A 15,292-nucleotide genomic window follows, 5' to 3' on the forward strand; every position below is an offset into this window, starting at 1 on the left:
GGACCAGGCCTGACATGATGCACACCGTGAAGGTCAAGGTGGGTCTCCCCAGGTTCAAGCTGGAAGAGACCTATGATCTCAAGAAGATCCTGGTCAGCATGGGCATGGTGGATGCCTTTAGCCCCAAGAAGTGTGACTTCTCCGGCATGTCGCCCTGCAACAACTTGGTTCTGTCCAAGGTCGTGCAGAAGTCCTTTGTGGAAGTGACCGAGGAGGGCACTGAGGCAGGCGCAGCTACAGCTGTCACAGCTACACTTACCAGTATGCCTCTGATACAAAAAATGTTCATGGCGGACCACCCCTTCCTCTTCTTCATCCGACACAACCCCACACAGAGCATCCTCTTCTATGGCCGCTACAGCTCCCCTTAAGCTGAGGCTAGAGTGGTAAAGAAGTCTACATAGAAAGATGTCTCAGGAATGTCTGAAGAGATCCTATGTCTGACTAACTACCTGTAACCTAAAGTCTTACTATAAATTTTAATTTTTCTTCTCATTTGAAAATAGTCTTATACTGGGTGCTTTAAGAATATTACTCTACCTTACTGTATGAACTTGGGAGAGGCAGTTGTAACACGAGCATTTCTTGCAGCCAAAAACATTTAAAAAATCCATATGTGGTTATTGACTTGTTATACCATGTCACATGTCAAATAAATCTACTGGAAACATAGTGCCATTGTCTCAGTATTTGTGCTTTAAGGGGAAAAAACAAATGATGTTTTAACACATATTGCCTCAGCGTCACTTGTTTAATAATGGTTCATTTGACTAGCAAGTACGGTCCAGCAGTAGAACTCACACTCCAATAGAATCAGTCAGATGCAGCGAGAATTATTGCAAGGGACTGCGTATTTAGAAAAACAAATAAAAAGCTGAGAATTGTCCCTGTAGTTCACCAGTGCTGGTTAGGTCAAAACGTTTGCTTCTGAGGTATATATATATATATTCGTATGTCTCGAAATACATTTCTTACTGTAGTTAAATAACTAAGTTTGTGTCCGGGAGCCATGCTAGGGCTTCATTGTTCAAAGTAGACAGTGCCTGAGGACCAGGGCACTGGTACTTGGTGCAGCCGTTGATGATGTGATCAGCAGTTTGCTCTTGAGCCCCACAAGGTTTGTAAGTTGTTGTATGAGTTGACAAACAAGAGCTAAGAGATAAACAAGTGTACATGCTGCATGAGTGGTGCACTGATGCGTAAGTTTGATTGGATTAAAGTCATTGCATTAAGACTGGAAATCTAACTCCAAGACAAGGTCAAGGCAGTTACATTTTGTATTTATTGCTGATAATTCCAGGGAGAAAAAAAAAAACATCAACAATTGGCATAAAATCCAAATCATCCTAGAAATATATTTGACCTTTCCAGTACATAATGACATTTAGATATCAAAGAATACAGTAAACACACAACTGAAGGTAACAGTTTACCTTGTACACAGTACAGCATTTTTTAACCATTAAAAAGTTTGACAAGTATAACTGGCAGATTTATGTGTACAACAATCCTATGAGATCGCAAGGTTCATCCAACAACATCAACTTAATGTAGTGGTCCACCTTTTACCATGTAAGCATTTTGGCCTTCTTGTGTTTCAGTACAAAGTCCCACTATGCAGATTGATGTTTAGTGTAACTGTAAAACTATGTTTCTGTTGTTGTTGTTCTTCTTCTCTTCAAGCAAAATAGGTTTACAATTTCAGCAGTCACTTCAGAACATTTTAAGAAAATCCTTAAGCACTGAACTGAAATATTAACTGCTCACCAAAATAATCGCACTCAAAAACCTAACCTGGAGTACAAGAGTAATGTTAGTGTTCTCCTTCTCTTGCAAGTTTTCTTTCTGACAGTGACAGTAGCGCTCATGTTCATTACGATCCTATTCCATTTTCCTTATCGAGTCTAACTATGCATATGTTTCTTAAAATTGGCATGACCTGCTATGAGTCTACTAATCTAGGCTTTGTCCTTGGTGAAACCAGAGTATATCATAGTTGCACGAGAGAAAAAAAACACCATCAAAACAAAACACACAAACAAAAATAAGGAAGGACAAACAACGAGGCTGTAAAGTGAACAGTGGGTAAAAAAGAGCAATTAAAACGAACAGAATGCCACTTCTCCAGAGGGGAAGCTACCGCATCGATACAAACAAGCCGACGGAGCTACGCTTGAAAGTCAACACTGACTGGCGTTAGGGAGAGCTGTGATACCCAATGGCACCATCTAGTGGCAATACAGCACAGTGCATCGTCTGAGGCCTACTGGATGGGATTACACAGTAGTTAGTCAAATTTGCCGAGTGCTGTTTGTCATTGCGAGAACCTTGAACTCAGTTTTGCTGAGGGTAGTCTTTGTAGAACCCTTACTTGATATAGTGCTTATTGCCAAAACGAGAAAAACAATTAACAGCAGCTATTTTTCACTATGACATGATGAAAACATGATAAAAGAAACTTTGTAGTTGGGAATTCACATTATGTAGACTGGAAATGCACTCAAATGTTTTTGAAAACTGAAATTCCTTAGCACAAAGAAGTTTAAACTGTTGTACATTCAAAACACTGCAGCAAAAGGGAAAAAAGGAAACAAAATTCTATTTCCCCCTTTTTTGTTGTATTTTCTTTACTGTATAATTCAACATCAACAACAATAATAAAAATGAACCAAACATAGTTTTCTTTTCCAGAGCATAAATATACAATTGTAAAAAAGGTAGGAAACCCTTGACTTAGACCACTATGGATCTCCCTTTTTAAATCAATGAACAAATCATTTCAAAAACCTTTCATACTCGTAGGAGACACATATGCCTTTTGTTATTTTCTTTTTTAAACATCTTTAAAAAATAAATTAGTAAACATAAGCCGCTGTCTTGGGGCGAGTCTTCAGTGCAAAATACCAGAAGCCACTTGGAAAGAGTCCCTACATGAAGCAAGACAGCTTCTCTCTCTCTCTCTCTCTCCCTCTTGTGTACAAACAAGGAGGCACAAGTATTCACGCTTGCCAAGTCTTTAGTCACACCTGAAGAAATGCAAAGATGAAATGGTGGGACAGGAGTGGCGGTGAGATGAGGAGCTCAGACGACACCCCCACCCTCCTAATATAGTGTTTACGGGTGGATTGCCAACGTCGACCAGGAGATGTTTGGTGGGTGCAGCGACTCATCCTTCCGTGTTGTCTAGTGCTTCAGAATTGTGAGAGGCGACGTACTTTAGCCGGAAACCACCTGGAGTGACAGAGACTAGCAAGACTGAGTGAGATCCAAATTGTGAAATCCAAATTGTGAAATCTTTTATAGGCATATATATATATATGTGTGTGTGAAGGATTCATTTGTCATCATAGAATAATCCTGGAAGGTCCTGCCTAGAAGCTGCTAAGGGGCCTAGAATTCTTCTGGAACATTCTGAACCACCATCTTTGGATGAAGAGCTCTCTGTGCACTTTTTGAGTTTTCAAATAAATCCCTTGTTCTTCAAGGCTGAAAAGGTTCCAAAATAAATCCCTTTAGGGTGTTTCTATGTGAAACCAAACAAACTACGGTTTATACGGATGTACAGACTAAAGACATGAAGCGCCTTGAAGGCTACCTTGCTGTGTGGCGTCAATGGAGGGCTGCTTGCAGTCCTGTGCAATGTGCCCGGTGGTGCCGCAGTTGTAGCAGGAGATGTTGCCATTCTTCTTGTTGATGCCCCCCACGCCCGCCATGGCCACGCCGGCACCCTGCATGGAGCCCATGGTGGTTGGGTACACCTGCGGGTAGAAGCCCCTGAAGGCCGCCATCTGCTGAAACCCGTAGCTGGCCAAAGTCCATCTGCTACTGTAAAAACCTTTTCAGAGGCTGAGAGGCACTCAAATGGTCTTTCTTTTTTTTTCCAACACATGCTCCGAGTGTGTGTGGCCGTGGCCGTGCATATGGGCGTGCGTGTGTGTGTGCAGGAGCGCTCCGCCCGGGTAGGTGGCAGTGGCGACGCCCTGCGGGAAGAAGGGCAACTGCGTGGTGCTGCTACCCTGTGGCGCCCCCTGGCTGATGCTGCAGAGGGAGGAGAGTGGGAAGATGTGCGGCATCTGCTGGAACACCTGTCTCGCCGGCGCCATCTGGTGGAAGTAGTAACTGGACACGTCGCCGCCGCCACAACCACCACCGCTGCTGCTGCCGCCGCCACAGCTGCCACGTTAACCGCAAGCGCCGCAGCCCATAGGCTGTTGCTGCTGGGGGTGAGGAGGGCCCTGCTGCTGTTGCGGTGGTGGTAATGGCTATTGTTGATGCTGGGCGAGGCTGTTGCCACCACAGGTGCTGCTGTTGATGTACGAGGTGCTGTCACTCTGTGCCATACTGTGCCTTAGGGCGGGGCTCGGGCTTGGGGCAGGTCCAGGGGTGTGGGTGGGGAGCACGTGGCGGGGGCGGCTGGGTTGATGCTGATGGCACCCACGGGGTGTTGATGGGACACCGGGGCCCCCGAGCCGCTCTCGGATCCAGCTTAGCAGTGTGTCATGGTGAAAAGAAATAAGGTGGCGGAGGTGAGCTGCAACATTCATTTCATTTTACGATGATTTCCTCAATAACATAGCGCAACTGTGGCATAAAAGCAAAGTCAAACTGGAGATATGGCGTACTCATTGAACATCGGCAGACTGAACATGCAACTGCCTCACACCAGTTTTTCTAATAGCAAGGGTAACCACACAACCATAAAACGCCCACAAACCCAGACGGTTCTTTTCTGACAGCCATTGTCTGTCCCTCTTTCTCGATGCATGGACTTTGTAGTATGAAGCAACAGTTTCTTATGAACACACCCTAATGTAATCGGCTGTCCACTGGGCACGTTCAAGCTGGGGGTGGCAGCGTGGGTTTGGTTGGGTTTCCAGTGTCCTTTGAATTGAGAAATATCTTTCCAAAGAATTGTTTTCAAAAAAATGCTTTCCAAAGAACAGGTTTCACACAGCCTGTATTAGAGAGCACTCTGTTCTCAGGCAACTTACCTAAGGAATCAAGAAAATAATTTTTGTCTGAATTTTAGGTATGTGTTTTTTTATTACCAAGAGAAAATTAATTGATTAATTATAACTTATAACTTTCAGAGTTTAGAACCAACTAACTATATTAGTTCTTCCAATCAGTTTTGAGCTGATTAGGTGGTTAGGCCAAGACTAGTTCTGATTGCAGTTGACCTGGTAATGTTCAAAAAGGTGCTTAACTGCAGGTCTGTTCTCAAACTCAGAGAAAACATCAGAGCCTGATTTCTGATCAGATATTCTGGATGTTTCGGAGATTGTTCTAACTTTCAGTTGTTCACATCAGCAATATATTTAAGATTGTAGAAAGGTGGCAATGATTTTTAGCATTTTTACTTTTTTTAACCTCAATCCAGAGGACAACTGCAACAGCAAACTCAGTGGCATAAAGAATAATGCAATGTGATAATGGTGTGAAAATGTAAGGTTACACACCACAGTTTTATTAAGTAAAAAAAAGTCTCAGACATTTCCTGAGAACTACTAGATGTACAGAGTCCAGAGAGCAGACTCTGTACATCTAGTAGTTCTCAGGAAATGTCTGAGTTGCATTAGCCAACCTGTTCCATGGAATAGGGGAGTGGCTGAGCATGCAGTGGAATATAAATTTGGGAAGTGAGGTGAGAATGACATTCACATCTCTGCGTTGGTGGTGAGAAATCACTTGATACCAGAAGCGAAATACATTTTAACGGTAAGTTCTACTGACTTTCTTAAGGGTTAAAGAGATTTCAATGGGGAATTCTCTATGATTGCTACAATTTAGCCTTGGTTATATGTGGTGCTCACAACTTTTTTAGTGTATGGCCATTAGAATGGCACGGTGAGATGAAGTTTTGACTCATATCCCATTCTCTATAGGTCAGACAATGGAGGCACTGGCAGCAGCAAACGCAAACTTCTCTCTTGAACTTTTCAAGAAGATCACGGAGATCACGAAGGCCAAGAACACCGGCAATGTGTTCTACTCACCACTCAGCATCTCTTCTGCGTTGGCCATGGTCTCTCTCGGAGCCAAGGGAAATACTGAAGTCCAAATGCATGAGGTGAGTTCACAATGCACACAGTTCAGTGAAGCCATGGATAGCTTCACTCAGGGCAACTGCATTCAGTGCATGATGTAGATGATAAGTGAGCACAGAATATAGTAACAGAACACTTATTAATAATCCTTTTACCTTTTTCCTGAAGATTCTGAACCTTGACAAAGTCGAGGATGATGTCCATGTTATCATTACCCACAAGAACCGAACAGAACAGGACAGTTCAGTAATGCAGCAAGACCCAAAACTTCTCACGCTGTTTTTAAAACTTTTGAAAAAAAGCTGCACAATACATTCGTAGCATGTCCATAACGTAGCAACAACAAGCGGACCGGGAGCACTCTGGTTCTGAGGAAGTGAGAGGTTAATGTTACCTGGCCTACTTATAGTCAATGACGATTACCCGTATACAGAAGCCACGTTTTTCAAAATATTTTATTATTAATTCGTTCGGATAGTGTGTTTTGCTTTTAACTGAGCAAAATGATGCTGGCAGACATGAATGCGTAGGAAAGAATCTTAAATGCTTTCTTTCCTTATCTCCTTTAGTATAGGGTACACTGGAGCATCCTTTATGAATGGAAAATAGATAGTATCGCCCCACAACTCCTTGCGACAGCAACAACAACCCAATCAACAACCGATCAACGTGACCCAAGCCAATAACGTCCACCTTCGCATAATTAGTAGCCTAGTATTTATGCAGTCGGATTTTCTTTGCACCGCGGTTGTCTTTGCCAAAGTCCTTATGAATTGTACTTCACATCTTTCCTTGATCTCATGACGTTTTCATGGAAAAGTGTAGGAAAAGACGATAGAAAGGACCATACGACCTTTAGTTTCATCGGCACAATATAACTGAACACTTATCAATAATCCTTTTTTCATTTTCTCTAAAGACCCTGAACCTTAACAAAGTTGAGGGTGATGTCCATGTTGCCTTCAAGAAGCTCTTCGCCGAACTCAACAAAGACGGAGCCCCATATACACTGAGTCTGGCCAATCGCCTCTATGGAGAGAAGACCTACAAGTTTGTTGAGGTAAGACCATCTGCTTCACACAGACAGCACAGTCACTGGCATGTGGCATGAAATGTAACATTGATCAACACTTTTCCATGCCAGTAAAGGAAGCAGGAATCTGGGTGTGTTAGTGCCAGAAAATGATGGCCTCTATAGTTCTGACCTGACTTTGATCAAGCCATCATTCCTTGTTTTTTTCCCTCCCATTCTTCAGAAATTCCTTGGTGACACTAAGACACCTTGCCGAGTTGGAGGCTGTTGACTTCATCTCAAATACAGAGGCGGCCCGAGTAAAAATCAACAAATGGGTGGAGAAAAAGACACAAGGTAATCATGAATCAGTGCTGAAACCCAAACAGCATAACCTTACATACAAAACACCTCTTTTTGTACCTCTCTGTCACTGCCGTAAAGATGAAACAACTCCTCTTATTCGTCTAATGATTTATTTGTGTTTCAATTTATCTGTTCTTGATTTGTTGATCCATCTATATTGTAGAGACAATCAAGGATCTGTTGGCTGAAGGGATTTTGGATACTTATACAAGACTTGTGCTGGTAAACGCCCTCTACTTCAAAGGCGACTGGGAGAAGAAGTTCAACAGTGACTACACCACTGAAGTACAATTTAAGATCAACAAGGTAATGGTTGTCAAAAACAGTTGATAATAAACTCCCCTCCCATGTGCTTGTGTGTATTAAGTCATTGTGTCTGTTTGCAGAATGAAAGTAAGCCTGTGCAAATGATGCAGCAGACAGCTGGGTTCTCCTTAACCTACGTCCCCGATGTCGACTGCCAGATTCTGGAACTCCCCTATGAGGGTAAAGACATGAGCATGCTCGTTATGCTCCCAAAAAACATGGAGGACAACGCCACTGGACTGGAGAAGGTAAAACAGTGACGTGCACAGTAATGCTAGATGGGTTGGTACAAAGTTTCTAACATAGAACTGAATGAAAAAAATTAGTGCTGTCAAACGATTAAAATATTTAATCGCGATTAATCGCATTTATGTCATAGTTAACTCCAAATGAATCGCGATTAATCGCAAATTTTTATCTATTTTAAATGTCCCTTTGTTTATTTATTTTTTCCATCATTTAATTTTTTATCAACATGGAAAAGTTGATTGGCTTGCTTTATACAAATGTTTTATTTTATTGAAAACCAATATTGCCAAACAGTGCGGTATAAAATAAAATTATAAAGTGCACATTTCAGGTAAACTAAATATTTTACCCTATTACATAAACCAAACAAATCTAAACACATGTAATTACCCCCCTAATCAACTAAACTGGACTAAAATCTAAATAGTATACTAAATAATATGCCCTTACACCTACCCAGGCAGCCTCTCTCCCTCTCTCTCTCCCTCTCTCTCTCTCTCTCTCCTCTCATATCACATTGCTAATGCTTATAATAATACTGATAAAATGGCCATATTGCCTACTGTAAATCTACTACCCAAAGGTATCTCCTTATCTGTTTCTGAAATAAATGTCTACTAACAAAAATGTTCTCTCTCCCTTGTAGCATGTTCCAATTGCTGATGGAAGTGGAAACATTGCTCCTCACCCCCACTACTCCTCAACTACGCATATGGACAGCCAAACTCTACCCACTCACTCTGTTCCTTTTCTTTTTCTCCTAATCCAGACTATCTTCGCTATGGGACGCTGCTGTAGTCTCCCCACCCGGTCTACCCGTAGAAACCCTCGGCCAATTGCACCCACCGCCACGCACTGCCGTACACTTACTCTACCTCATACCCTATGCTAGCATTTATTTACAATATATTATATTGCCACCATCAACATGTTTCTCTGCTCCTACTCCCCTTACCCCTATAACAGTAAACCTTTGAGCACAGTGTATAAACTGGTCTTGTTTGTATCATGTATTTACCACCGGATGTCTGTATATATATTATGTACACCTACCAAATGCAGGATATGTACAACACCTCCCCCCATCCCCCCTTCCTATCTCCACCCGGCCGACCTCAAGCAGATGGGTCCCCCCTTATGTGCCGTGGTTCTGCTTAAGGTTCCTTCCTGACTAACAGGGAGTTTTTTCTTGCCCGTGTTGCCAATGTGCTTGCACTAAGGGGGTTCAGGCTCTGGGCTCTGTAAAGCGCCTAGAGACAATTGTATTGTTATGGCGCTATATAAATAAAATTGAATTGAATTGTTTGGGTTTCAGCACTGATTGATGATTACCTTGTGTCTTTCTCCACCCATTTGTTGATTTTTACTCGGCCTCTGCTATATTAGTGCTGCACTGCAACCGAACTTGCTACTTAACAGAGAAACTTGATTTTTCTGACAATGCCCCCTAGACGAAATACCGGCTGCCGATAATTCGCCTGAATGGAAACGTAGAGTCACTACGGAAAAGTGTTAGTCACTCTACGTTTCCATTCAGGCGAATTATCGGCAGCCGGTATTTCGTCTAGGGGGCATTGTCAGAAAAATCAAGTTTCTCTGTTAAGTAGCAAGTTCGGTTGCAGTGCAGCACTAATATAGCAGATTAGCTTGTGAAGTCATGAAAATATGATAGATGTTGCGGCTGTCACTCGTGCTCTCATTCATTTACTTATCCATTAAATGTATTCCTTTATACATTTGTGTTCTCTGATTCATTTATATCAGCCAGTTAAATCACGATATCACACATACCAGAGGCAAAACGCACCGATGAGGCTACAGGTTACAAACCAGCTAGCTTCTACATTGATCTTCAATTAAAGTGTTAGCAGCAAGCTAACAATAATGTTCAAGAGCTTCAGATAAGACCTACAATATTCTGTTTGCCCTGACAGTGTTCGTGTAGTATATAAACAACAAACCGAGTCGATGTAGACATATAAAAGTCGTGTGAACACCTGTATTCACCTTTATTCACATAAAATATTTCCCAGTAACAGAATCCCGAGACTCCGCCATCTTGCTTTGATTTTTTTGATTACTCCCGCCCATCTGCACAACTTCAGCTGCCAATTCTCACACACGTCAAACTGATTGGTTACCGCCTGGTCCGCATTTGCATAGAGTTAAAGGTTCGTCAACTTTGGAAGGGAGGCGGACACGGTTCGTTGCGCGTCGGACGGGACTTCGTCTCCATTCATTCCCAATGAGAGCGGCACGAATATCGTCCTAATGGAAACATAGCATTACACTATGCTGATCTGCACTACACATACACTATGCTGATCTGCACTACACATACACTATGCTGATCTGCACTACACATACACTATGCTGATCTGCACTACACATACACTATGCTGATCTGCACTACACATACACTATGCTGATCTGCACTACACATACACTGTGCTGATCTGCACTACACATACACTATGCTGATCTGCACTACACATACACTATGCTGATCTACACTACACATACACTATGCTGATCTACACTACACATACACTATGCTAATCTGCACTACACATACACTATGCTAATCTGCACTACACACACACTATGCTGATCTGCACTACACATACACTATGCTGATCTGCACTACACATACACTATGCTGATCTGCACTACACATACAATATGCTAATGCTACACATACACTATGCTGATCTGCACTACATTTTGCGCTTTACTTTTTCTTTCTTTTCAGTTACTGATTTTTGTAAGTAGTTCATTTAATCATTTAATAAATTATCTTTTGAAATCACACCTTTACTCGGTGTGTTCTCCCTACTACGTTATTTCCACTTTGAGCCGTGTGGTTGGAACCATTACAATGTCAAATTGAGATGAGAAATGTTAATGAATTTGAAAAGCTTTCAATGTGTTTTATATGCTTTTAGTCTCACACTCATCACAAACCATGATGCCATGAGAGATTTTCATTACACATTTATATTTGTATCCTTTAGGTCTATGCCCATTCATTCACTCAACATACTGTACATCAGATCACTTTTAATGTACAGCTGAGGAGAAGTGGTCAGATCTGTTTCACTGCCAGCCTCCACAGTCTATAGGTTGGCATACGAGGTCAATGAACATGAGGATCAGAGTGTTTGACTTGGAAATGTGTTCCAGGTAAGATAAGATAAGACCCCTAAACATGTAAATCATGTTTTTCATCTCATTGATATGTTCTAAGTCTGAGACTGAAGAAAATAGTCCACAGTGAAAAGGAAGCTCTATGATAGTTGTCAATGTCCGTGTGAGGTGAGAACATAAAGGAATCATTTAAGATAAGATATTTGCCCAGATTATTGTAAAGGGTGTCATGTTATCAATTGTTATGTTCATTGCTACAGTTTTTTCCAATCATTTTCACACTTGTTTAAAATAACTGAAGAAAATAGTCCACAGAGAAAAGGAAGCCCTATGATAGTTGTCAATGTCAGTATTCTATCATTTTTGCTGAAAATGTATTCAGTTTTCTACTTTGTTTTGTTTGTTTGCAGCCTTGTTGCCAACTATACAAAAGTGGTGCAGTACAGCATTTGCATTGAAATATGCATGTATGAAGGAAAAATATAGATGTAGGTGTCGCTGAAGACATTTTCCCACATTTACTGCTGTATATGTATGTAAGCTATGGGCTATCAATGAGACACAAGTGACGCAAAAATGCAACTACAACTAATTTTTATCCAAAGTCACCTACTATAGCACCTTTGCTCAGGAATTGAACCCAAGTTAGCTACTTGTTGTTCAACAACACTAAGCACTGTACCACTGATCAAACATGGGCAATATGCCGCACTCAAAAGTGGTATCTACAATATTGTGACAGGCAAAGCAACAGATCAAACAAGTTTGTTCTTGCTGTCATGACAACAGCTTGCCTTAAAAAATATTTTACAGAATATGGGGAATTTTAGGGATGGATAAGATGTGCTGAAGATTTTTCCTAAAGTTTCCATGTAAGGGAGAATGTTGCGATACGGTTTTCAACTGGTTTTGGCCCAGGGACCACCATTCTGACTAGAAAGTAATTTGCGGCCCAATGATGTGCCTGCACGCGTGTGCGTGTTTGTGTGCGCCGCCGCCACGCCCCCTCCCCCTGCACAGATATTCTGCCTATAACACTTAAATATGTGAAATGATCAGGGTACATCGCCAGCCTCCGCCACGCCCCCTCCCCCCTGCAAAGAAATTCTGCCTGTAGCACTTGTCAGTGTAATTTCTTCGATGTTTTAGAGTAATCTGGAAATGTGTTGAAATATCAAAGCGAATTTATAAAAATAAAAAAATTCAATGGTGAACTGATCAACATAGGCTCATGTCGCGGACCCCCTGCAATGCCTTAAAAATGTGCAGTTATCAGGGTAGATCACTAACCGCCGTCGCCACGCCCCCTCCCCCCGCACACATATTCCGCCTGTAGCATTTGTCAGTGTAATTTCTTCGATATTTTTCACGATATTCAAGAAGTAATCTGGAAATGTGTTGAAATATCAAAGCGAATTGATAAAAATAAAAAAATTCAATTGTGAACTGATCAACATAGGCTCATGTCGCGGACCCCCTGCAATGCCGTCGCGGACCACCAGGGGGCCACGGACCCCTGGTTGAAAACCCCTGCTGTAGTATACCAGAGAAAAGTTAGCATGGAGCTGTATTTGCTGTATTTGATTTGTATTACGATATGTACGAGGTGCCATACGTTTTCCCTTTGTTTTGGAATGCAATACTAAACTGGGCAGAGGATACAGCAAGATATAATTGATGCATTTTACCTATGTATATTGTCTGTGTATTTTAGTTCATTGTACATTGAATGATGAGGTATTTTAATGGGAGAGAGCATATGCTATAGTTCTGGCAGCATGTGTCACCTCTGGGTGAAGTATGAAGTGTCAACTCACAGCCCACAAGAACAATGGTATTAGCCACCGGACAGGCCTTACATGGACAAAAACTAGCCTAATGCCTGTGTTTGTGTATGATTACAGAGGTTGGTCAGAGAAGACACGTCTACAATCTGGCTACCATGGGTGTTCCTCTTCGCCTGATACTGTGTAAGATTCTGCTCTGTTCTCTTCCTGATGAACATCTCTCTCCCTCAGAACCCAAAGCACACCATATAGTAGGGTGCACATTTCCCCCAACAGCCAAATAGCATATATCATTTCCAGTGATCTGGGGTTGTGTTGTGGATGCAGGGAAATGTAATGTAGTTGAATTAGTGCATTTCACAGAGCTTAAAGGGTTAGTTTGTTGGAGTATTGTGCATATACTACCCAAATTCAGATGAATTCCTCATGATTGTAAGAGCTGTTTGGAGGAGTGCTATCATAGGGCATATTCGTTGATGTAATGCTTTCAGACATGCAAGCCAGATAACAGGCGACTCTGCATGGACTTGGCCCAGCCTAGAGCAGCAGAAATGGAGGTGATTAAAAACAGGGAGTGATGGCTATGACTATGACTATGACTATGTGTGTGTGTGTGTGTGTGTGTGTGTGTGTGCACTTGTGTGTGTGTGTGTGTGTGTGTGTGTGTGTGTGTGTGTGTGTGTGTGTGTGTGTGTGTGTGTGAGCGTGTGTGTGTGTGTGTGTGTTTGCTTCTTTGAATCCCATAATAGTTCTACATTTCCTGCAACCCACCTTATATGACGAGAGTGACCCCTGTGTAAAGTACACTGTGTTGAACGACGACTGGAGGGCCATCTCCAACCAGGACGGGTCACATAGGTGTGACAATCACGTCCAGTGGCAGGGTTGGTACCGCATGTTCCACCAGGGGGCGAGCGTTCTGATGCCTAACGTGTGTGTGCCTCGCGGGCGCTGCGGTACCGATGTATCTCTCTGGCTGAACGGTTCACACCCTCGCCCGGAAGATGGTATCGTGACCAGAGAGGTGTGTGGATCCTTGGATGGGAACTGCTGCCATTTCAAAACACCATCCATCCAGGTGAAAGCGTGTCCAGGAAACTACACCGTTTACAAACTAGTGGACCCTTATGGCTGCAATTTTGCATATTGTACAGGTAAAAGGCTCTTTTCTGAAATAGTTACTATATTGTGTTTGTGTCCATTTTACATTCACCATTGTTTCCCCTGGGAGAAGATTTTCATCTCTCATATCTATTGTCTAAAACACATTTCCATACGCCACGCAGATCCAACAACTGCAACATTTCCTGCTGCTGTAACTAACCCTGCTCCAACCACTCCAAGTAAGCAATGTTCAAACCAGGAACAATTCCTTTGTTTCAGTCTATGGCCAGTTTGTCAGATCACATTACTGTGTATTGTTAGATTTTCCTTCATACTTTCACATATGTCTTTTTCATACATGTCTTTTTAGTGTGTTTTTATCATTTTAAATTATTTGGTATTTACTATTGAGCTTTTTCTTAAATTCTAATGTAATACGTTATCCTCTGAGGTCAAATTCTTATTTTTGTATCTTAAAACCAGGCAGTCGTGAGTGGAATGGTAGATTAATACGGAACTTAGGCAGTAGGCCTACGACACAGTTCAGAAAGTACACAATGTGTGAATGCTTCGACCCCCACGAGCTTGGTGCAGACTTGAAATAAACTCTGTTCTCTTCAAAATAACGCATTGAAAAGGGTCAGAATGGGTCTCAGGATTTCAAGAGTCTGGGAATCTCAAAAAAGTTCCTAACCACAGAGATAAAAGAGGGGGTCTTAATTGATGAAATCCTGTGACATTCCCATAGACATGAATGGAGCAGTGGTGGTCTGCTCTGCTCTTGTTAAAGCCCCATTATGCCAGAATTGCTACTTTTTGCTACTGAGCTCCCCCTTAAGTTGCGGAGTGTAGCTCACTTTTACACCACTGTCCTAAATACAAATTGCCCTTCAAGACCCCCTATTGGACAGTGTACACGTGTATTTGTTGACAAGCTGAAGGATATGGAACCGGCAAAGACAACAGCTATATATATATATTAGTGCTGTCAAACGATTAAAATATTTAATCGCTATTAATCGCATTTATGTCATAGTTAACTCAAAATTAATCGCGATTAATCGCAAATTTGTATCTATTCTAAATGTCCCTTCGTTTATTAATTTTTTTCATCATTTTATTTTTATTTGAATGCCCTTATCAACATGGAAAAGTGGATTGGCTTGCTTTATGCAAATGTTTTATTTTATTGAAAACCAACATTGCCAAACAGGGCGGTACAAAATAAAATTATAAAGTGCACATCTCAGGTAAACAAGGACTCAGCCTATAGT

General features: G+C 41.8%; 2 protein-coding genes and 1 pseudogene across 2 annotated transcripts; 2 read left to right on the top strand and 1 right to left on the bottom strand.

Annotated features, from left to right (window-relative positions):
- Positions 1-8: 8 nt before the first annotated feature.
- Positions 9-427, top strand: LOC116219322 (serpin B10-like; the record flags this gene model as incomplete). Its single annotated transcript, XM_031562534.1, has 1 exon — positions 9-427. A coding segment is annotated over one exon (363 nt), but the record flags the coding sequence as incomplete, so codon positions are not given.
- Positions 428-3,085: 2,658 nt separating this feature from the next.
- On the bottom strand, positions 3,086-3,797 carry LOC122132803 (zinc finger CCHC domain-containing protein 14-like). Its single transcript, XM_042707439.1, has 2 exons — positions 3,596-3,797; positions 3,086-3,231 (listed from the first exon to the last, which is right to left on the bottom strand). Exons 1-2 carry the CDS (start codon positions 3,786-3,788, stop codon positions 3,167-3,169), a joined length of 258 nt encoding a protein of 85 aa, XP_042563373.1. The 5' UTR covers positions 3,789-3,797; the 3' UTR covers positions 3,086-3,166.
- Positions 3,798-5,518: 1,721 nt separating this feature from the next.
- LOC122128538 lies at positions 5,519-7,991 on the top strand (annotated as a pseudogene).
- Positions 7,992-15,292: the final 7,301 nt, after the last annotated feature.

This window comes from Clupea harengus, chromosome 3 (genome assembly GCF_900700415.2).
Source record: "Clupea harengus chromosome 3, Ch_v2.0.2, whole genome shotgun sequence".
Lineage (NCBI taxonomy): Eukaryota > Metazoa > Chordata > Actinopteri > Clupeiformes > Clupeidae > Clupea > Clupea harengus.

Bases quoted from the DNA above. Each gene is read 5' to 3' on its own strand.
- LOC122132803 (XM_042707439.1), bottom strand. From the start codon at position 3,788: ATGGCGGCCTTCAGGGGCTTCTACCCGCAGGTGTACCCAACCACCATG. The intron at 3,232-3,595 runs GTAGCCTTCAAG...CTGTCACTCCAG, and splicing joins CATTGACGCCACACAGCAAG to GTGGTTTCCGGCTAAAGTAC.